The following is a 23,418-nucleotide window of genomic DNA, read 5'->3' as shown; positions in this document are numbered from 1 at the left end:
AAATAGAAGAGGAAATACTGATACTTTAGCTGCACCCAATGCCTAAAGCAAGCTGGGGACCACATTGAAGTGGAATTTTATGGAAGTTGCACCCAACACAGCTTGCAGCAGCTGTCAGGATAAACTGGGAGGAATGTATACAAAGCTCATTTAGATGCACCAGCACAGCCAGGAATCAGTCTTAATTTATTGAACAAGGTGGAGGAGAGGGGGAAGCAGCTTTTTCTGAGTGTGTTTCAAAATCAAAAGGTGTTAAATTGAGAATTGTTTAAAAAGCTGCTACCATTAGGGTAACACCAGGTGCCTCATCCTTTAATATCAATGTAGAGCAACAAAGTACTCATTTCTAAAAGCAGAGGTGGGGAATTTTAAATTACATTTTAACTGCATGGCTGGAAGATACTGAGAAGTAGTGCTATCTAAAATGATAACCACTAGTGTCAGTAAAGTGCCAGCTTTCAGTAAGGAATGACTCCATCAGGGATAGTCAATCCTGCTGCCATTAAGGGCATACCTGAACATTTCACAAAGCAATCGACCTAAGAGGCCATTTGCAAATAGTGTGCTGCCTGAAGGACACACAGGAATCAATAACTTCAGGTTTCTATTCTGAATTATTCATTTGGTCTGTGCACAACAAAAAAGCTGTTCTCTCTCTTGCTAATGCACTACCACTGCAGTCTTACATGGTTTTGATCACTGGGCTTTAAAACAATAGTTTTCAAAAGCATTTTGTCCTGCTACTTACAAAAGCCTTCTGGGTCACCTTTTAAAGTGACTTTTGGAGCAACGAATGACCGTGAAGGGATGCTGCCAAGGGTCCCAAAATCCAACCCACACTGCGGGTGGCACCAGGGGGCTGGGCTCCCTTGTCAGTGCCATGGCCAGGACAGCTGCCCCTCTCCAGGGAGCTGCCCAGGCACCCAGAGTGTTGCTAGAAGGTCATTTAAGAGGCTCTCTACAATTTTTTCTTCCATGAGAAGGAAGAAACATTTTCTCTTGAAGGGAAGATACCTGGGTGTTCACTATACCACTAACCAGTCTCTGCTTACCTTGCCTTTAGTTCTATTTTCTCTACATCATAAGTTCTAATAAAGAAACAAAGTCTTTTAAAATAGCCCATTTAATCTCTCAGGACTAGCACCTGGCACTACAAAAATATTTTTAATTGATTTGAAAAAGAAAATCAACAACAAAGAGGAATTTATCTGCTTTTACTCTGTTTTCATCAACAGCTTCTTTTATTTTCTGACTTTTATCTCATCCCCCACCTGTGTTTCACACTTGCTTCACTATTTCCTTAAGTTTTGGTGTTTTGAATTCAAAGGATGTCAGGAAGAATTTCTGGGCTTTCATGGAGGCTGGATTTTTCCTTGGATGCCTTAGAGCCATGAGAACACTACACAAGAATAAAACTTGCAGCCACAAATTTACCTGTTCTTGTCACATCAAGGGTTACTTACTGCTCAAGCAAGATTTAACACCCTATTTTTACAGCAGCAGAGTGAAACACTTGCTGGAAGCAGAGGCTGCTTCCAAGAAGAGAGGAGATCTCTACCCCACCACCACACTACACTGGCATGTGAATTCTCCCTGGAAGCTCATACCACAGCAGCAGGCAAGTCTAAAGTCCAATATCTCACCTCTCCAGACTGCGTGTCAACAAGACATAAAAGATAACATTTAAACTGGAGCCACACCATCAGACAGCAAACAGTAGCCTTAGCAAGCCTAAAGCTCCAACCAGTTCTCAGAAAACCTGTTATCAATTCAAAAGAAAAAATTCAGCATTAAAAAAATTTAGTGACAGTCCACTTGACCTTAAACTGTGGAATTCAAAGACAGTCACCTGAATTTTGCAAATAACACATTGTTTACCTGTCAAAAACTAGGTATCTCAAGAACATGAGCAGGAAATATTTCTGCAATGACTATGTTTCTATTTTAGCACAGCATAACATAACATGCTTTACTGCTCAACTAAACTGACAAGGGACTAACACTGAATTTTAAATATTATGCACTTACACACTTGGAATCTAAAGCAACTAGAAATGGGCAACAGACAGCAGAATAGTAAATATTTATAGTCATTTTGCTGTTTGTAAATCCCATAAATATAGAACTTAATTAGAAGAATGACAGTAGACTTCTATGCCATTCCCCAACAATAGTTGGGAACTTGTAAAAGCATCATTGCTGCTGACCTAGAATAAAACCTCTTGGATATAATGGTATAAAAGCATGAAAATTCAGGACTTTCTCAAGGACTGTAGGAAAATAGGAGTTTAATTTGAATGAGAAAAGAAAGCACTAAATAAGAAAGGAAAAGGTGAAAAGAGATGAGAAAAGAAAGAGAAAAAAGGGCAAAAAATAATCAGGTGACAGGGAAAAGAAACAGGAGAGAGAAAGCAAAGAACACAAATAGGAGGGAAAAAAGATGAAATTAAAATATGATCCATCCCCATGCCCATAGTGGGGCCATGTCCACATGCATGGTCTGTTTCCCAAGAACTCTCATAATTTTCATTATCATATTTCTGCTTCTTGTTGAACCCTACACATGTCAGACAAAGCACACTGACTTCCTTTTACAGTCAGTGGAGCAAAAGCATTTCTAGGATAAAACTCATCTTCCCCTTAGGTAGATGTTTTAGTGGAGGGACATTTAAAAGGGCCTATTCCCTCAGCTATCTACTAAAGGGTTCTGGATAGCCAGCTCAAATAAACCTATTGCAATGCCTGAAATGAGACAATTCCCATCTTGGCTTGTCTGAAACAAGGTATTTTCAGTGAATGTGCAAATATGAGTTGAATATGATTTGTATTAAATAGGAGGTAGCTGAAAATGAGGGCTCAAGTTCAAGTTAGTGCATTGACTAGGAGAGGTCCACTGTCTCTGCTAGAAATGCCCTCATTTACTGTGCTGTTTTTCTAAATTCCCTCCACCTTATAGTGATTTCTAAATATGCCCTCACGTCTTAAGACAGAGAACATTTGACAGATTGATTTTAATTTCCATACAAGTTACTGTTCTAGAAAAAATGTCTAAGAACAGAAATCTGACAACTGTATCACCACCTGCTTTCAAACTATTTCCACAAGACAAAGTTGAGTTGCTACATAAATTCCAAGTTAATGGAAGAGCTATTATGAAACTATATTTGTCTGAACTAGCAACCCTTAAATTGAATTCTAAAGTGAGCAATCTGAGATGAAGATCAAGGCCAGCAATACACACAGACAACATACCCCATCTGTCTCTCCTATCTGTATTTATTCCTCTGCAATCACCCAACCCAGAACTATTTGGAAATGAAGGCCCAAGGCCACTGACCTTGGCAAGCAATGCAGAAGGATTTAGAGTGAACTCTTTACCCTCATTTCTTTATGGGTTTAGAATCTAAATCTCTTTTAAGCTACTCCCAAGAGGTTGACAGCATGGCAATGATGACTGTGCATGTTTTAGAAATGTGTAAAATGAAGTTGTATAGAAATATCATTTTCAGTACGTTGCTCTTGGGTAAAATAAGGCACTATATTTAACTAATATTAAAGGATTGCTCTCCAAAAAGCTTCAGATAGGCCTTTCTGCATCCCACAGAAAACAGAAATTGCATTTTTAAAATGCTTGTTTGATACACAAAAACATGAGTAGCCTCTATAAACATGACAACAATCACCCTCAATTAGATAAAGAAATACCTGATGGTTCATTTGGATATTGCATTTTACTTCCAGAGTCCTGGCAACCTTCTTGGATGCTTTTTTTTTTTTTTTTAATTTCTCTGAAATAATCTACAATGGATACATTTCTTATCTTATAAACACGAGGCAAAACTCATTAAAGGAAGGCTGCAGAACTGCCTTTTGTCTTTTCTCATTAGCAAGTAAAATTTTCTGCAGGGACATGGGGCCACTTGGATGTTTTAGGAATAAAAGGAGGAGGCTTCTGCATAGAAGGGATCCCTGGACCAGCTGTTTCTAGATACAGCATGTTTCCCCTGGGTCTAACAAAATTCACAAAGGGAAACCCATTGGTATGAGCAGTTCTGTGACTCCAGACTCACCCTGCCCACAGAAAGGTTGTATGCCGCATAAAGGCTGATGGCAACATGATGGCTGATGGCTCAGTCATGATGAGAAGGACCAAAAGATCCCTCTGCAAGAGAGGTCTCTTGCAAAAGACAAAATTGAGTCCAACTTCAGTTCTAAGCCTGATTAATTTCCCACATCATACCATTTCCAAGAGCCACATATATTCCAAAACTTGAAAAGATGTGGGGGAAAAAAAGGTAAAAACAAGTTTTAAACATCAACAACCCTGCAGAAATTCTCTTTTGTTTCAGTGTGCTCAAACACCCACAAGAGCAGCCATAAGAAAGAGAGAAATAATGAAGTTGTTCCTTAAAAAACTCTGTTTTTCTCTAAACATGAATACAAGGGGATCTTTCCAACAGTATTTGAACATTGCACTCATTAATTCTCAACTCTGACAGTTTTTATTTTTATCAACTCAGATACATTTTTATTTAATGTGACTTTTACATGAATTCCACCTCAGAGTGAGGGGGGATATCAAAGGAAGTTATGTCAAGGAATTATACAATCTGTTTCTCCAGAGACAGCAAATTTAGCATTGAAGGGCCATGCAGTAAAGGTGAACTCACAGCTTTTAGTTCTCTGTCAACTAAAATCTGTACCTGGTGTTAAAATAATATGATCTGTCCCTGAAGTAAAGTTCACTGCTATTCAAAAGAAAGATATTGAAAAGTGACTTTTGCCCCTGGAAAACTTCTATTTCTAATCCATGAGCAGCATATTGATGCTACAAGATGATCTAGAGATCTCTCTCTCTCGAGGTCATTCCCCTCTCCTCAGCATGTTGCTTCAAATATATGTCTTTTTCATTTGTCTTAGCTGTGGTACTACAGCCATGACACACTAATCCCAAAAATGACCCAAGCCTTTTAGAAAGAAATCAACTTTGACTCATTTTAATTTCAAATTCAAGTACTCCATTAGATCACCTTGGGCAGCATTTCAACTCCCCCATGACTCCTCAAAGACAAAGCACATGCATAAATCTCACAATTTAAGATCTTTCTTACATGTAACACAGCTGCATCCTGAAATCAAACATGTAGTAAAAGATACAATCACTGCTGTAGCAATCAGTCATCCACTCATGACAGAAATAACAACTGACCTTCATGAGATGCTGATTTATCCATTTTGTGAATGTCTTCTTTTGTACTTTGTCACGCTCATCTAAAGGTAAAAAGGAAAAACAAATGTTTTAGCAACTCTATAAATTATGTAGACGATTTTTTTATGAAGATGTTTATAAAATTAATTTTCTAATAAATTTTAAAAACATAATAGCCTGTAAAAGCTCCAAAATGTCTAATCAAAATAATAGCATAGAAATGTTCAGTACATCACAGCATGATATGAAAAAGTTTCTTGACGCTCCAGGTGTGTTCCTCCAGGGCAACAGCCCCCCAGGTCTTACAGTAGCCTATTGATAAAAATCTAACTGCCTAGAAGAAGTCAGCTGGCACTCAAAATATACTGAAAAGGTCATGGCAAACTCTTAAGAACTATAAATGCTACTCATGGTCTATATCATCAGATAATTACAAGTGTATTAGGCAATAGAAAATTTGTTGCAATATGAAAGCTAACTTTTTCAATCATTATGCTTTTCAACTGGCACAGCACCCTTGTTCAAACACACGAGGGCTAGTTACAGCTTCAGTCAGGGAAAGGACTCTTAAACCTCTACAAAATAAACAGGGATGTCCACTAACCCAGATATGGGACCCAGCCACTGCCAGCAGTTTGCTCCCTGGCGTGACAGCATCAATGATTGCTCACAAAACGCTGTGGAGAAATAATAAATGCAGTAGACTCAAGGTAAGAAAGCATCCCACTTATGGGTAGGGAGCACAAGCATGTGTTCTGCCAAGCCACACTGGAGAAAATCTAACCACCACCAGCACAAGAGTTGTCTCCAGCTACTTGAGCCAGTACAACTGCTACAGAGCCTGGTCACCAGCCCAGAGCTCCCCAGAGCAGGAGTCACAGAGCATTAGGACTGGGACCACCTGTGCAAGTCTAAAATAGCAAGAGCCCTTCAGCCCTGTACGACACAACTGCAGCTGTTTCATTGACTCAGGCTATTTGCAGTGTGGCTGAGAATGAGCAATGAGCTCAGGTAGCAAAACAAAATCCCTATGTGCCCACTGCCATCACTAAAAGACTGAACTAGGTCCTGTATTTTACATTAAAAAGTACAGCTTTCAGGTTGGTCAAATATAACAATTAATAGATTCAAATAAATTCACAGAAGGTCTTTCAAGGACTTTCAAATCTCTGGTGTGATACTGAAGTGTTTCAAAAGAGTAAGACATTATACCAGAGTTTATCCTGGGCCAAACTGAGCAGCATATGGGGTTCCTAACAGTGGTGAGAAATGAGTATTGGGGAACAGAAGCAAAAACAAAACAAGTAAAAGCCTGTGAAGCCTTTGCATAGTCCTCTTATGCGACTCACAGACTTTCTACATACTTATTCATATCTTTGCATTTAATAGTCATAAATACATTCTTTTTCTGGTTTTTTTTTGGTGGTTGTTTTTTTTTTGTTTGTTTTGGGTTTTTTGTTTGTTTGTTTTGTTTTTTTCGGTTTTTTTCAATCCTTTTTGACACACCTATAACTTTTATAGCCACAGCTCACTGTGGCAATGAAGTCTTCAGGCAGTATACGAGTGTACTTGTACATTTGGCTCTGTAGAGAAGAGTTGCTGTTTTCTAAATGCTTTTTCCACAGCATTCAAGATATTCTAAGCTTCTGGCATATGCTTTTTTCTCCCCACTTCACAGTTCTACAGTCTCTTAGTCTACTTGAACACCCAAATAAAGAGGAGAAAGAGAAAGTAGAGAGCAAAGCTGTACTAGTGGGGAAAAAAAATCTGGCAGATTAAGAAAATCTTTTGCTATACATATATTTCTCCATAGCCTTCATCTAGCAAGACACAATTTCTGACTTAAGTTATCATAATAAGGTGAAAGCTTTGATTCAGTAAATGTAGAGAACAGAAAATATCAGAAGTAAAATAATTCTAGAAACACTTTCACTTTTAACTGTTTCATTATGAGTAGCTCTTTTAAAAAGAACACAAAGTTTCTCAACTGCAGAATTTCACAATGTGTACAAAGTGTCTTTTTTACTAAGGTAACTCCATCTAGTTTTGACCAAATATAAAGAAGTTTACATTTTGGGAAATGTTACTTTGATGACAGAAAAACAAAGAGGTTGAAAAACCCACTTTCTTGTATCTTGTTAGAATACGAAGTCACTATTCATTTCTATTCATTTCAACTATATTTTTAATTAAAATGCTAACATACACAAAAGAATTGATGCTTACTACCTTTGGTCCTTTATATATACATATCTATTACACAGACACTCAGAAAAATTCTGTAACTGACAGACCCAAATGCATAAGGAAGAGGAAAGCTGACACCTGTCATGTTGTGAAAAACACCAGTATTAAAGGGGGAAAAGGTCACAAAAAGAAACACAACTGTGGTTTTAAATCTAAAACCCAAATGCTCACAGAAAAGCAAATGCACACTAAGGGAAAAAAATACAGTGCCACAGTGTTCAGTGTGCTCAAGCTCAGAGCAGAGTACACCAAATGAAACTCCCCAGATGAAGCAGAAAACAGGTAAATGAGCACATAAACACCAGCTAAGGAAGGAAACCCACAGGCAGCCCCTTGAGAGAGGCTTCCCCCAGAGAGCTGTGCCCTGCCCCGCAGGCAGCCCTGCCAGCCCAGCCCCGGGCTGCATTACTGACCCATGCAGCACATGATTCCCACCAGCTCTGCATTCTGCTCCTCTTTGTCTTCACCACACTCTCTCATTCTGTCCTTCAGGACTTCAGAGCTTCCTTTCTTTTCAGGGAAAGGAGAGCCAAGGAGTGACCAGGGCTTCTCCTGGCTGACACAGAGTAGCAACACCCCTTTTTTAAAAAAACAGGAGCAAACAGCCCATGTGCCTTCTGAGCAATCAAAACTGTGAGCCCTCTGGCTTTAACTCACAACAAGATATTAATTAAGGATCTGTGTTTGAGGGTTTTTTTTAACTTTTAGGTGCACTAATAGACATTTGAGTACAAATGTTGAGCTTTCCAAACAAGGAAGTCTGGTTTTTTTCCTCTACCAGCATTGAGCAGCAAGAAAAGAGTCACCCTGAACGCAGCAGATGGATACTCATTAAGCCAAGGTAATTTAAGAATGCAGGTGAAACAGGAGTTGCAGAAAGAAAGCACATATTGTTAGCTAATCTGATCTACAGATTATCACAATAAACCCTCTGTGGTAATTAATCCATTTAAGCTTGTCTGCTTTTACCTGCAGACATTATTTTGATATATTAGACAATATCAAAGTTTTTTATACTTTTTGTGCCTGAAAAGTAGCTCAGTAAAATGTCACCAATCTGAATAACCTGTTAAAAACCAGATAAATAACTATTAAAAAAACAGTTGCTGCCACTAAGGTCTCCTTCTGTGCGTTTTTGTCATTCCTCAATTCCAAGCACAAACTCAGGAGCCAGATCCTTCTAACACCAATGCTCCCTTCCAAAAAACACTAAAAATTACATGGCTCAGAGTGTCTGGAAATCAGAACAGTTTCTCTGGAAGTCAAGTTCACTATCAGGATTACACCAAAGGCAACATATGACACTGATGCCTTTTCAATGCTCTCCTAGGGAGAATCACAGACCTGCTTAGGTTGGAGAAGACCTTTAACAACAGTTAAACTGCTAACTCCACCACTAAACCGTGTCCCTAAGTGCCACATCTATAAGTCTTTTAAATAGCTCCAGGGACGGTGATTCAGTTACTTTCCTGGACAGCCTGGTCCAATATTTAACAACCTTTCTGTGAAGAAATTCCTCTTAAAGTCCAACCTCAACCTACCCTGGTACAATTTGAGGCCACTTCCTCTTGTCCTGTCACTTGTTGCTTGGGAGAAGGGACTAAACCCACCTTGTTACAGCTTCTTTTCAGGCAGTTGTAGAGAGAAGCAAGATCCACTCTGAGCCTCCTTTTCTCCAGGCTAAACACCCCCAAGCTCCCTCAGCTGCTCCTCACAGGACTTGTGCTCCAGACCTTCCCCAGCTCCACTGCCCTTCCCTGGACTCACTCCAGCCTCTCAATGTCTCTCTCATAGTGAGGGGCCCAGAACTGGACCCAGCACTGGAGGTGTGGCCTCAGCAGTACAGAGTACAGGGGGACAATCCCTGCCCCAGTCCTGCTGGTCACACTATTGCTGATACAGAGCAGGATGTATGAGTTTTCCTGGCCACCTGGGCACACATTGGCTCATATTCAGCCACTGTGGATCAGCACTCTCAGATCCTTTCCCACCAGGCAGCTTTCCAGCCACTCTACCCCCAGCCTGTAGCACTGCATGGGGTTGTTGGGGCTCACATGCAGAAGCCACTGAGTGCTCCTCTCCACCTCAAGACAAACTTAATCTTCTCTGAACAGCCACACCAGGTGCCACCAGCTTGAATAAGCAGAACAATGTGCCTGTCTTCACAGTCACATTCCTGCAAAATGAGTGCAGAAATACAAACTCCTTATTCTCCAGATGAGCTGCCAATTTCTATGCTGCTTTCAAAGTCTGGAGTTCCTACACCTAGAGACAGACTCGGAAAAAGAAATCTCCTTTTCTTAGGCAGCTTTTGGCATTACTATGTTTGCTTCTCTGTTGATACTGGTTTGCATATGTGAATGGCCAGATAGTCAGCAGGATTTTCTACATGTGCCCAGGTATTTGTAAAAGCCCTGATAGGTGTTTTTCCTACATTTATATAAGAAAACTCATGTCATACTCGTATATCTCACTTATATTTATACTCACATACAAATGCACTAGTTTTTCTATACATATTGTCGCTATTTATAACACGTATTGTATTGTTTAGTACTTTTTTAGAAAACTGATGTCTATAGCATAGAAGAAATGCTACTCATTTAAGAAACAGTTATTCAATAATGTATTTCATGTTGTTGTTGAAAATGGAGCACCAATTCATTCATCATTTTTCAAGCTCTGAACACAACATTCATTTCATGATAGGTTTTTCTCTGGTACTGCTAACATTCCTTCTGTAAGCTAGACCCTGGTGTCTCCAACATCGCATTCAGAAAACAGAGCATAATAATGTATGGTCTCTCAGGAAAGCATTTGTTTTAGGGCATTACCCAGAATCACAAAATATGTAAGAAATAGGGAACAAATCCAGTTTTCCAGACTGTGCTAAACCTCCTTATCTTGGAGGTTCCTGCTCATCCAAACTTGATCCTAACTTCTCACAGGCCTTCCATGTCTATACCAATTATTCATTCTTGCTCATTAATTAGCAACTGGGGGACATTCAACAAACTCATCAAACCATCTGAAACAGTCTCCAGGAAGGTAAAATCTCAGTTCAAACAAGGCTAGCTTGAAAAGTTAAAGCTACAGGTTTTTCCAAAGGGAAGGGTTGAATAACCTTAATAACAGGTTCTTATATCTTTCATATAATTAGTGAGCATTCTTAATTATAGCCTTACCTAGATCAATTTAAGAGCAAATAAAACAAAACTCCATTATGAAAGTGTACAAGTACTGACCAATGCTATGAATTGTCTGCTGTTGTGTCAAACTTCCATTAAGACACATAGCATGGAAAATCTTACATACTTTACCAATGCCCTTCCTATAAAAAAAATTACATATATCCTTCTACATTAAAAATACCAAGCTATGGTAAGGTCCTGTAGAAAATCTTAGAAATACTGAAAAAATAGATTTAGAGGCTAGTTTTGTATATTCAACCCCTGTGTAGTCAAGATAAACAAGTCTACAAGGGTGGTAATTGCAGGATCAAACCTGAACCTCTGCAATATTTAACCAATTAAAGTGACAGAGAACTAGAACTGCAATGTACACTTAGTATTTGTCATGAAAATTTAGCTTGTTAGCTAAAGGACTTCTAAGTTCTTGTTATCTTCACCTTGAAAAGTCCTGAGTAAATATGACAGTTTTCTTATAGTAACCTCACATGAGAATTCAGCTGATTCTTAGGCATTTGTTTCCTCTAACAGAGGAAACAGATAGTGCTTTATGTTTTATATTTCAAAAGAACACTTCATGCATTTTAATGTATAATGGTGCTATTTTTAAATCAGCTGTTGAGTAGGAGACATCTGTCAAGCTTAAAAGCAACATTTTAGATTTTACCCCCCCTCTATTTTTTTTTTTTTAATTTGATCAGCTTCCTCTTGGATTCATGAAATCAGAACTCATAATATTTCATTTATTTCCCTGTTGGTATTCATGTATCAGGACAGTTTAGGAAATAATGTCAGCAGTTTGTAGGAACTTGTCTTGGAGTCAACATCACATTATTTTTTTGTTTGTTTTTAGAATTGAATGGAAGCCTTGTCATCCAGATACAAAATAAGTGCATAACTAGAGACAGACTGGTAAGGTACTTTAAATATAGAAGAAATATAGTATGGGCATGGATCAAGAGAGAGGCATGGTCCACATGTGAGAAGAAAGAATTCAAACTATATATATATATATATATATATATATATATAATTATACATATATTTAACAAGTCTAGATAGTGAAATCTGGATAAGAGATTTCAGATAAGTTAATGATGAGGTTTCATCTTGTTGAAAGAACTGCAAAAAAAATAATCCAAGAGGCAGTAGGGTAGACAAGCAGTAACACAAAGGATTCTTAAATAGTTGGCTATATCCTATGTATAAGAAATGCAAGCAAAAATGAATGTTGGTAGGCATTCGTAAGTAAGGCACAAACTCTTGAAATGCATCATTTAACTGAGGGTCACTTAAAAATAATGAAAACCTAAACCCTACTTTTAAATTCTTATTTATTCAGGTGAAAATATTTAACGTCTCTTACCAACTTTCTGGTTGTTTCATCACTTCCACATTCATGACAAGTTTGAACTCCAACTCATCTGGCCTAGGGATGGGAAGTTCCAACTGCCACTTATGTGGTCCACACATACACAAAGAGGCATGAAAGATGATGCCACTGAATACACACACATGCAGCTTTTCAGAGAAAAAGATGAGGCACAAGGAGCTACACTGTGCTACTCCCAGATATCTGAAACTTGCAGTTGATGCAGTGCCACAGGGGAAAGTTGGGTTATTCAAGCAAAGTTTCCATCAGCAACCAGAATAACCTAGGAGAAGATTCTCATATCCAAAACATTTTTTATTTATGTTTAAACCCCTGAAGAAAACCTTGCATTATGTGCTGGTGTTTCCATCACTGGTAGCAATATTTTTAACCACACACCAGCCAAGGATGAGAAAAGTCCCACTGGATCCTTCCTTATTGTTACCAAGACATTCACTTCCAGCTGATGTGAGAGGGGAACACTGCTGAGGTGAAATGGGGCTTCCCCAATGTTTCTCACAGTCAACTGCCACCCTCACAAACAGAAATTTGGCAAGTGGCATCATCTAGCCTGTGTTTTTCCAGAAAATATATCCCACTCAACTACTGCCCTCTGATGAGGTCTGCACTGATTTGGCAAGGCTCTTTCAAAAGAGTGGCTCCTCTTCTGCATTCTCCTAATCAAATCAACTCCCATAAAACTTCACTTTGTACATCATGTCACATCAGATATGCACACAGATATGGAAGAATTTCAAATTTACACTTATCCTAAGCTTTGCATTGTTCATTTAAATAGCAATGAAATACAAATGTCAGTTTAGGTCTTCTGCTTTTTCTGGTCGCTTCAGTTAAGTCTGTGAAAAATTTAATTCTCCCTCCAGTTTAATTTCCTCTGGAAACCAATCAAATCTCTTATACACTGAGATGAAAGGTCTGATTACAAAGATCAATCAGAATAAAAAAATTTGCCCACTTACTCTGAAATCTGATTCCCCTTCATGGTCTATTTTTACTAAACTGTGAACTATATGAATGAAGAGCTGAGGATGAACTAGAAATTATACAGGTTTTTTGGAATTTCAGTCAAATAAGACCAAACTCACACTCATTGTGAAGTTAATAGCTAAATTTCACTAATTAAAGCCCCCATTAGCGTCTATGTCATTAAGGTCCAGCATTAAATAAAAACGTATTTTTTCAAACTGAATATTTTTATTTCTCTTTCTCTTTTCTATTTCTCTTTTACAAAATAGTATTGTAAATTTTACTTGCCATGTTATTTCTGTGAGTATGCATTCAGCTATAAAAATGCAAATGTTTTCAGAAAAAAATGCTCTTTAAAGAAATGAGCAATGTAATTTGTAGGCTGAATGTGAACTAAATTTGACAACAGACAAATGCATCAAAGACTGGCAAGTCTTATAAAAGTTGGTAGAAAACACATAATAAAAACTACAAGGACTGAAAATAAACTGGGAAACTTCAGCAATTTTTTTGCATTATATTCATTCATCACTGAAGTGGGCTTCCCAATGAAGTTGTCTTGAATGCAACAGCTGCAAGCATAATCCAAAGATATTGTCTTTTCCTCTGTGCTTTACTTGATGCATGTTTGTTCAGCCAACTCCAGTGACCCACTTCAGCAGCTTCCCAGCCTTCCAAGCGAAGGAATAAAACAAAAGTGCAGATTAATTCATGGAGAGAATTAAATAGAAGTTTAAATGTTGTGATCTGGAACAATACTTATCTTTGAAACGCTGCAATTCTTTGCAATTAAGTATCAGGATAATCTGTTTGATTAATATGTCTGTCTATTAAAATCCAAAATTAATTGCTATGATATGTTAGTAGTATACCTGCAACAAAATCAAAAGACTTAGGAAATAAAAGAAACCCTTAGCCACATGTAAACAGTTCTATTTGCTCTTGTAAAAGGCTTTGCAAAATACAGTGCTCTGTCTGAAAGATATGTTGCTACCTTGCTGTAAAATCAAATCCAGCATTTAGACTCTCATGCTCACAACCATCCCTTAAATGATTAGATGGGCTCATCAGAGTCTCATACAGACTCAACAATAAAATAATACCATTACCTGCACCATCCCCTCCAGCTGCACACACACCAGTTCATGGGTTTTTTCTTACTCAAAAGACAGAATTCTATAAACAACAAATAAGTGCAGTTCCCTGAGTCTATGTAAGATACTGATGTAGCAGGAAGAATTCCAACAGTCAGCCAGGAGGAGAAGACTTCTCTGGAGTCCCAGGAGTTCAAGCTGCCCATATGGTTTGGGTACACTTGCTTCCTGGACACCTAGAAGACCCCAGAGTCCTGCTGACAGACTCTGGACATCCTTTAACAACCTATTTTGAGTAACTGTAGTAAGCCAGTTGTACCTGAGACCATGAATGCACACTCCAGGCTGCAGACAGATTTTTCAGCTTGTGAACAACTGCTGTGGCTAAACCCTTCCTGGTTTCCAAAGTAGCTGCTTCCCAAGTGATCATACCTGACAACCTGAACATCAGATGGGTTTGATTAACATCAATATTCATACTCCAGACTGACATAACTGATATCAAGAGATACTTGCTGAAATAAAACGTCTGAAGGCACAACACAGAAAAGTGTTTTATAATCTGCTAAAAACAAAATAAGACTTTTTAATATTTCAGAGGTCAGAATTTAATCTTAAATGAAGACAAATGAGCCATCACTGAACTTCCATTGATTCTGACAGAGGTATGACCACTCCAAAATCAAAATCAAGACCACATGCAGACAAAATCACACAAAAAAATCTAAGCTATAAGAATAATTGTCTCACCATTTAAGCTTGTGATATTCTGTAATACCCCTCAACCCTACAAATGCAGATGAACATGAAACCACAAGAAGTAGTAAATAAATGCTTTCGGTCCTGAAATCATTCAACAATTTGCTAATTGCACACCCATCTGGCCCCATAGGAAACTGCACTCAAATTTTCATTTGGACCATTTTCTGCCACTACTTTGCATTTCTGCTTGAAGCAGGATGAAGAATTCAGCTGTCCTACACCTGAAATACTGCATTAAAACTGCAGGCCTGTCTGGCTTTACCATCCCATGCAGAAGATAATATGTAAAACCTAAACTACTGGATCTAGAGCTATACTTCTGGTATGATTTACAGGAATGAAAATAAAGATTTTCCACAACTGTATGGAGGAAATATTGCTATATCTCAGTGTGTGCACAGACATCAAAACCAAGAGGAAGCCCAAGGGATGACTTCAAAATTCGTACTATCTCAGTCAGCCCTTTGGCATGGTTAAGTAGCTACTTCAAAACTAATCAGAAGAGAGACATGAAATTAAGTTCAAAAAGCATTTCCTCTAGTGTCTTCCAGTCCCAGCAATGAGTGTTCTAAAAGATTCAGAATCATAAATGAAACAAGGGTCCCAGCTGCTTAAAGTTGATAGCTGAAGAATTAGACAAGAAACCAACGAGAGATACAAGCAGATCACAGGAGATAATGAATCAATAGTGGTTACCTATAAGCCTGTTCCACTTAGGAAAGAAAAAAAAAATAACAGAGCATCCAACTTTCTTATTTAGGCATTTTAAAAACATCATTAGCCAATTCAGATTAACTGAAATCACAGAAGAAAATATTCTTGTCCTCTGGAGCACTGCAGGGCTCCATGTCTAGTTCTTTTGTGCCCAGAGAGTCACTCCTGGGTAAGTTTTGCATTAGCACAATACCCTGTGAAAAAAAACTCCCAAAGCTCAGCAACCTTCTACAGTATTTTCTTTTGTGCAGACCTCTCCCTGAAGCCCTATAGCAGGACACATGTTTAACTATTACAAAGAGCCCAACGAAGTAGAACTGCACAGATGGCAACTAGCAGTACTGAAAAACTATAATGAAAATAATCAGTTTCCAATTCAATTTAATATCCAGTATTATTTGACTTCTTCCTTCTAAATGAGAGAGAAGGCCCATGTGAAAATATCACATCCATCTACCAAGAAACATGTAGCCTGTATGTAGTCCAACAAAAAACTGAGTAGGCAATACCTTTTCCTGCAAAATTTATTGTAGCAGCCCATGTTAAATTATCTCTCCAACCAGAATTTAAACTAATTTTTAAAAAAAGTTTGTGTGCTTGATGTAAGGACTTTAACATCAGAATTGCCTGCCTCCAGAACTGTTTAGGTCATACAAAGATTTTGCCATGAGATAAGCACAGAATGAAGTGACAACCCCACAGCTGGTGCAAGGAGGTATGGGTAGCACATCCTGGGTAATGTGTCCAGAAAAAAATTCCCACCGTGGCAAACTGTGTGAAGAAGCAACTGCTCATCCACCTATCATCAGGCAAATGAAGATCACCCCAGATGTCAGCTGCGACCACCAAGCACCACTGAAGCCCCCCCACAATATTCCTCTGGGGATACCTGAAACTGGGACTGTAAGTTAAGCCATAGTGACAGGAACTTGAGATAAGACAGGTGGTATTATTGTCCAAGTGTTATCTCAGGCCTAGGAGGAGGTAAACAAAGCTGGGGAGAAGAATGTATCACTGATAATGGCAGAATTTATGGACCACAAGGAAAGCCAACTCAGCAGCAGTGCTGAAGTCAACTCAGATTGGGTAAAAGGTAATTCCAGCAGTGGGAAATCATAACCACCAACTCACAATCCACCAAATCAGAAGAAGAGAAAGAGACTAATTAGCATTAGCCAATAGAATAAGGGAAATGAGTAGCCAATGAGCATTAACTCCTTTGTTTTCTAAAATGTATAAATAATGAAAAGCTTTGAATGACCTTGGGACCCCCAGCAGCAGGAAGCCCAGGGTGAAGAAGGATCAATGGATGGCACTGGGTGGTGCCATGGGTGGTAACTATCTTCTGCCTAATCTGTCTTGTTCTCACTCTCTCTCTCCCCACACTCCCATTTTCCATTTCTATCTCTCAACTTCACATTTACTGTTACATATAACCATTATTATTGACTTCAGCATGTGGTCTTGTTTGCACCTTAATCTTGGCACAGACAGCTCTCACTTACCAGATCACAATGTTTGGCCGTTGTTTTTTGGTTGTTTGGCGCTTTTCATAAGTAATCAGTGAAGTTCTGATAGAAATTAAAAATCAGTTCCTGCAGCACCACATGACAGCCTACATGCTTTGAAATGGTGAACAAGGTTTTAACAGAAATCCCACACTGGAAGGACACGACTAACTAAACAACAAAGGCTTATGAGACTAAAGCCTATTTCATCAATCCAGTGCAAACTCAGGTCACAGCAGCTTACTGTGTGTCCTGCATCACTGCACTAAGAAAACTGCCAGCATTTCCCCCAAATCCCCAGAAGCCAGTGGAGATCTGTGCTGATTTTGTGTATATCTGTCCTTTGATCAAGTCCCTCTGCTTTGCTTTTTATTCTCACCCTTGGAGAAAAAACAGTGGGATATGTTCCAAGAAATCCATGTAAAGGTCCTGAGAGAAGAAAATACTCAGAATAGCATTCCCTTTGCAAGCTCTTCAGCCAGCCTCTGGAGCCCTCTGCTTCATGACTGTACCAACCCCCGACTGCCGCAGAGCAGAACTGGAGGGCGAGCAGCAATGTCTCCATGTGACACACAGCTCTGAACAGCACAGTCCACAGGGCCACGACCTCAGTAGCAGCTAAGAATATGAAACTGCAATGTAGCATACAAAGTGCATTAAGATACCCACTAACAAACTCGAGAGAGCTTGGAGAGAGGTGATTTGAGCAGAGATCTGTGCTGCTAGGTTTGGCTACATCATTAGGTCTCCCTCCTCTGAACTTCAAACTCTTTGATACACTTATATCAAAGGAAAGTAATTTGGTTTGCATGTGATGTCAAAATAATGGGAACAAGAATCAAAATCATTGAGCATTAAAAATAAAATCTCACCAGCTGATGTTTACCCCACAGACATATATGATACTGCTCCTCATTCATCTCCACCAGCACACACACCCGTTGTTCCCCCTTCAGTTTCATAAACAATGAAAGATTCTCTTCCACAACAAACATAAAAATAACTACTAGGATGTTTTCTGTGTTGTAGGAAGACAAAGAATACACACATGGTTTGAAGCCACTATCAGATTTCCAGAAATTAAAAAAACAATCTCAGCCAATTCAATCTAAAGACTTGACCCAAAGAACACATTTTATTTGTAACACAAGTGTACAATAATTTGAAAATCTTGACTGCTTTTCTTGATTACCACACAAACCTAAAGTAAATACTTCCACTGAGTTGAACAGGCTTGAGCATATTGTTTCACTGGGAATACCGACAGTCTTAATCCGTTTCATAGAGACTTACCAGCAAAGCATTTTTTTCATTCATGTAAAGAGAAGCCAGTTGACTGAACTGTCATGCTGAGATAGGCAAAATGATCTTTAGAAGAAAAAGAGGAAAACTATTAAAGACTGACATATGACTGCTTTTCACAGACAGGGTTGCTGTATTGAATATGGAGCTTCTACACAGCATATACAGCTGCACAACCATTTGGAAAAACAATGGAAAGCAACTGGAAAAAACATGCTATGAAGGGAAGTCTACCTGGGCAGGCAGGTGGCCCTGATCATCAAATTACCTTTCCCATCTTAAATTCTTATTCTAGATTTCACAGAGAGCATGCACATTTGCTGAGCATTTATCCAACTTCTGCATGCCCCCATTTAAGGCAGACAGAATATTTATTCACAGTCTGTATCAAAATATATTTCTGCCTTTAACTTTACAGAGAGCTGTGAAAGTTCTATAGGACCACAAATTTTCTGCCCTTAATGAAACAAACAACCCACCTATGCAAGTAAAAGAGGCAAATCACATAATTTCTGTGTGGCTATGCTGGTATGATTAAGTTAGTGTGAGAGCTGTAAACTCATGATAGAAAAAGGAATAATAGTGCTAATTAATTAGATACATATTATCCTGAAATAATTACCACTCTCAAAGTGAATTTCCACACAAACAGCCAATAGCAGATTTTTTCAATTAACCATCTCCTTCCCATACTCATGCCTGCATTGATTAAGAAAATACAGTACCATTTGAATCATCCATCATGATCATGTAAAATGTATCAGTCCTGAGATAGTACTAAAGGTTCTTGAACAAGGGGTCAATAAGGCTTCAGGATGATAGGAGGGCAGGTACCTGTTTCTTCATTAAATTTACTACAACCACCTAAATGCACCTTCCCATCTAAGTGCACCACCACAGCCAGGGATTTTACTCTGCAGTGCAAGGTGCCAAGGCAGCACTCAAGGAGCTAGGACAACTTTGCTCTTCTGATCCCCTGGAGCTTGGGACACTTAAACTCCCTCATGGACCTCTGATAACTTCCTGTGACTAGAAGTTCCATGTCTAATAGGTAAGAGAAGTGTCACCACAGACAGAGATTTTAAGGTTTCAAAGGAGATTAAAAGGTCACTTCCGAGAATTCATTGCCATGCATAAACAGCAGCTGATAAAGAACAAACACAAGAACCATGGGCATAGGGAGTTTTGAAAATGGTACTGTCTGAAGAACATGAAAATTTGAGGAATGAGAAATGATATGGCAGAGAGAGCTGTGAGTGGTACTGGAGATAAAGACAAGAAGCTACTACATTAAATAGTGCAAGAAGAGGATTCCAGGGCAGCAATATACAAAGATAATGATTTCAGTAAAAATGAATGTTGAAGTGACTGGTTAAGCTTAGCATCTGGAGAGTTATAAAGATGGGTCCTGTGGCAGTCAGTACAGGACTCAGACCTCTCTGGAGGAAAACTTATGCTGCATGCACAGAAAAAAAGGCAAGTTTCCAAAACCACTCCATAGTCTGAGAATAAGAGCTTGAGAGAAGAGTCACATGTTTTAGCCTTAGAGGCTGGTATGTGCTCTCAACAGTGACACACACAAGGAAGAAAAAAAAATAAGGAAAGGCGACTGAACATGCAGACAGAAGTTTGTGGATCAATACAACAGGGAGTTCTGAATCACCTTCACTACAACAACAGATGTCACTAGGATGGATCAGACTGCCCAGAAATCCTGAATGGGAGGTAAGACTACCAAACAGCCATCACAATCTCAAAGGAGAAAGGAAAAAAAGTTCAAGGAGGACTCCATTCAGGGCAAAGCCATTGGAACAACCACAGAGAGCAACAAAAGCAAGGGAGGAAGAGAAGTGCAGTTGTTTCAGTGTAGTCACTCAAGTCAAACAAGGCAAAGAAGAATTTAATAAGGCAAAGTCAATACAAAGCGCTGAACATGCCAAAACATTCCCTGTAAATAAACAATGTAATCACATAGAAAATGACAGCTAAATGATGGATTTTACACATCTTTTATTTAAATATAATATTTGCTATATTTAATTATTTACAGAAAAAGCTAAGGAGTAGGAACACAGTGCAATTGTTGTTATTTGCTTTCATTTAAAGATGAAAGGATCACAGGATCTAAAAACTAAAACCAGACTTGACTTATCATGAAATATAACCTTAAGAAGTCTAATACATGCCAAGACAAGGAACACAAGCCAACAGAAGAAGGATGACAGTAAGTGAGGCAGGCTGAGTGACAGGCCACCTGCCTGTCTCAGGCAGAGGGTTTGATTACCGCTGCTGGGGTTGCCAGAACAAAATTTCACTCTCCATCCAAGTTAGGATATATTTTTAGTCTTTGAAAATATTACTAGACTATAAATGGTTGTTGTTCTAATAGGTTTTTATTATAATTGCAATATAGAATTAACAGCACTTTTATGCACAGGGATTTGACATCCTAAAAGCAGAAATTGTATGCTAGGAAAGGACGATCATGAACCCCATGAGCCTTGGTTAGCTCCCCCTGAGAGGCACCAGCCAAGTACCAGAACAAGGAGTGTTCCTGACACACAAGATTGTGCCACAGAACTGAGGAAAGGAGACCAGGTGACAGCAACGACCATGGAGGACAAAAAGGGCTCCCAGAAGAGACATCATGCAAAAGGAAAAGGAATCATGTGTTCAGCCACTGGGGAGATTTGCCTTCTCACTTACACTGCCCTCATTCAAAGAGGAAGGAAACACATCCCTACAACAGATGGATGGACAGAGTTGCCCACTGTGGCAGAGCCAGAGCCACCTTGCTGAAACCAAGAGGAAAGCCCCATGAAGGCTAACAGCACAAAGACTGGGTAAAGCAGGCCTGGTTTATCTCTCTTCTCTTGTATGTCACTACAATATTAAGGACAAATCAAAGTCTTGTTTTACATATGCAATGATGCATATAAGATACACCCCAAACAGAGTTTGCCAGGCCAAAATAGTTGTTTTGCAGCTTGTAAGCAAGGCCATGGCCAGTCCAGCCAGAGGGAATATGGAAGGGTGTAAAGGAGATCAGTTAATTGTACCTGGTCACATAGGTCAACCACTGAGCAGCAAGCTCCCTATCTGAAGTGCTGTATTACCCACACTACTTTAGTAAAAGCAAGGTCAGATATCACTTCAGAGTCTCTCTAAGTGTCCCACTCCTTTAAAAGAAGCTTTTTTTTTTTATCCAAAAGCTAAGAGTCCAAGGCTCTGCTTGTAAGCCTGAAATAGTTACTGCCTGAAATAAAAGGATCAAATTAATTACTGTCATGAAATAAGATACAAGTCTGCCTAGTCACAAGATGCTGACAAGATATGAAATACTTGATTTTACAGTAGTTTGGAAGCAGTGCAACTACAACTTGGGGTGAAGAGAAATTTATTTTCAATTTCATAGGATTTTGTCAACAACCAGTTTGTTCTACACATCAGATTCTTTTATACTTACTGCAGCAAATCTAACCTCATTAAAATTGTACTCTTTCACCTAAGGTACAGCTACAAATAAACAGTAAACCTGATTAAATTATTCCCTTGAAAATAAGCAATGTTTTCTGCTAATAACAATGAAGAAGGTATGAATGAAACTTATCTTGAGCAAAGACGCTCCATGAACCACAGACAGAATTGATCCAGCAAAGTCCCAACACAAAACTTCTGAAACTGTCCCCATACCAGAATGGGACTATATATTTCTTATCTATAACTTACTATAGAATATCAATTTCTGTCAGTCTCATGAAAAAAACATACTAGATCCAGAGTTGTGCAGACTGTAAATCTGAAACAAGGAGTAACTGGGGCAGATGCTGCAGCAGCCATCCATTACTTAAAAACCAGTCAGCAGGTCAAGATCCTGCAAGCAAAAGTGCAGGACGCTTGTGCTAAAATATCTATTTTAAACATTGTATTTTTATGACTAGAGAAGTAAAGATTACTGAATACTAACAATCAAAAGGTAAAGAACGCAAGAAGCTGTCTAACAGGCATGCCTGGCACCACTGTCTTTGCAGAGGTAAATATTTTATTTATGAGGTGGTACACCATCACAAGAAAAAACCCAAAAATACAATATTGTTAACATTACAAAGCTTAAAGCTGGATCAGAGATCAGTCTCCCAGGCAGATCAGTAACTAATCACACAATGCTGAGGATTCCCTCCAATACATCTGAGGGATACATGCATGACATTGTCATGGAGGGAGAAGAACATTATTAAGAAAACCAGGATTTTGCAAAGCATTACTTAGAATGGTAATCACAGCAGAAATTCTGACTTCTGTGAAAATACAATTATTTATGAGGGAAAAAACTGCTTAAGATTGGCTTTAACAATATTCCTAGGGAGGTTAAAAAAAAAGAACCCAAGTCTGTATTTAATTCTTTCCTTTACATCTTCACTGGACTGACGGAACCAAATCAGCAGGACACTGGATGTGTTTACAAGCAAAATTATGTCCATGATTTTCAAGGATACTTTTCCTTTTTCAAAAGAATCATACAGCCTACAGCAGAGACATTCCTCATATTCAAGGACTCTACAGGCACTGTAGGTGTGATGGATCTTGTCTCCCCAAATGCCATCCAGAACAGCTGCACAAAGCATACTGACTAATAAGGGGCAAGAATGTCACCCTACATTAACAGCTCCAGTTACAACACAATACTAATTATCAAAGTATTAACTTCTAGGTAGCTTTTTCTGTTATAGACATATATCCTAGGTTTGCAGATTGATTTATGGTAGACCAAAAAAACCCCAAAAAACAAAACAAAACAAAAAAACCCTGAACTGTAGGAAAAATAATCAGAATAGCTTAAGAAAAAATAATTTCATGCTTAGAGTGTTAAAAATAACACAGATGAGTCATGGTTACCAACAACAAATGGAAGCTCATGCCGTGTTCAAAGTGACTTGCTTAGCCATCTTCAGAAAGAAACATGATAAATGTACAAACACACCTGCTTTCAAAATAAATCCCTTGAAAATAAAACACAAATCTGAAATTTAAAACA

General features: G+C 38.7%; 1 protein-coding gene and 1 long non-coding RNA gene across 5 annotated transcripts in view; one reads left to right on the top strand and one right to left on the bottom strand.

The window, feature by feature from the left end:
- DST (dystonin) overlaps positions 1 to 23,418 on the bottom strand; it is a 292,214-nt gene that overhangs the window by 200,028 nt on the left and 68,768 nt on the right. For all 4 annotated transcript variants that reach the window (XM_053938621.1, XM_053938622.1, XM_053938616.1 and 1 more), the window contains one exon: positions 5,210 to 5,271. In XM_053938621.1, coding sequence (XP_053794596.1) covers positions 5,210 to 5,271 — 62 coding nt within the window. The remainder of the gene's footprint in view (positions 1 to 5,209; positions 5,272 to 23,418) is intronic.
- LOC128785804 (uncharacterized) lies at positions 8,235 to 15,177 on the top strand. The gene is made up of 3 exons (XR_008430039.1): positions 8,235 to 8,297; positions 11,498 to 11,556; positions 14,990 to 15,177. It is a non-coding gene; the product is annotated as an uncharacterized LOC128785804 (long non-coding RNA).

Source organism: Vidua chalybeata, chromosome 3, assembly GCF_026979565.1.
Source record: "Vidua chalybeata isolate OUT-0048 chromosome 3, bVidCha1 merged haplotype, whole genome shotgun sequence".
NCBI classification, from domain to species: Eukaryota; Metazoa; Chordata; class Aves; order Passeriformes; family Viduidae; genus Vidua; species Vidua chalybeata.
This window is presented reverse-complemented; position numbering and strand designations above follow the sequence as displayed.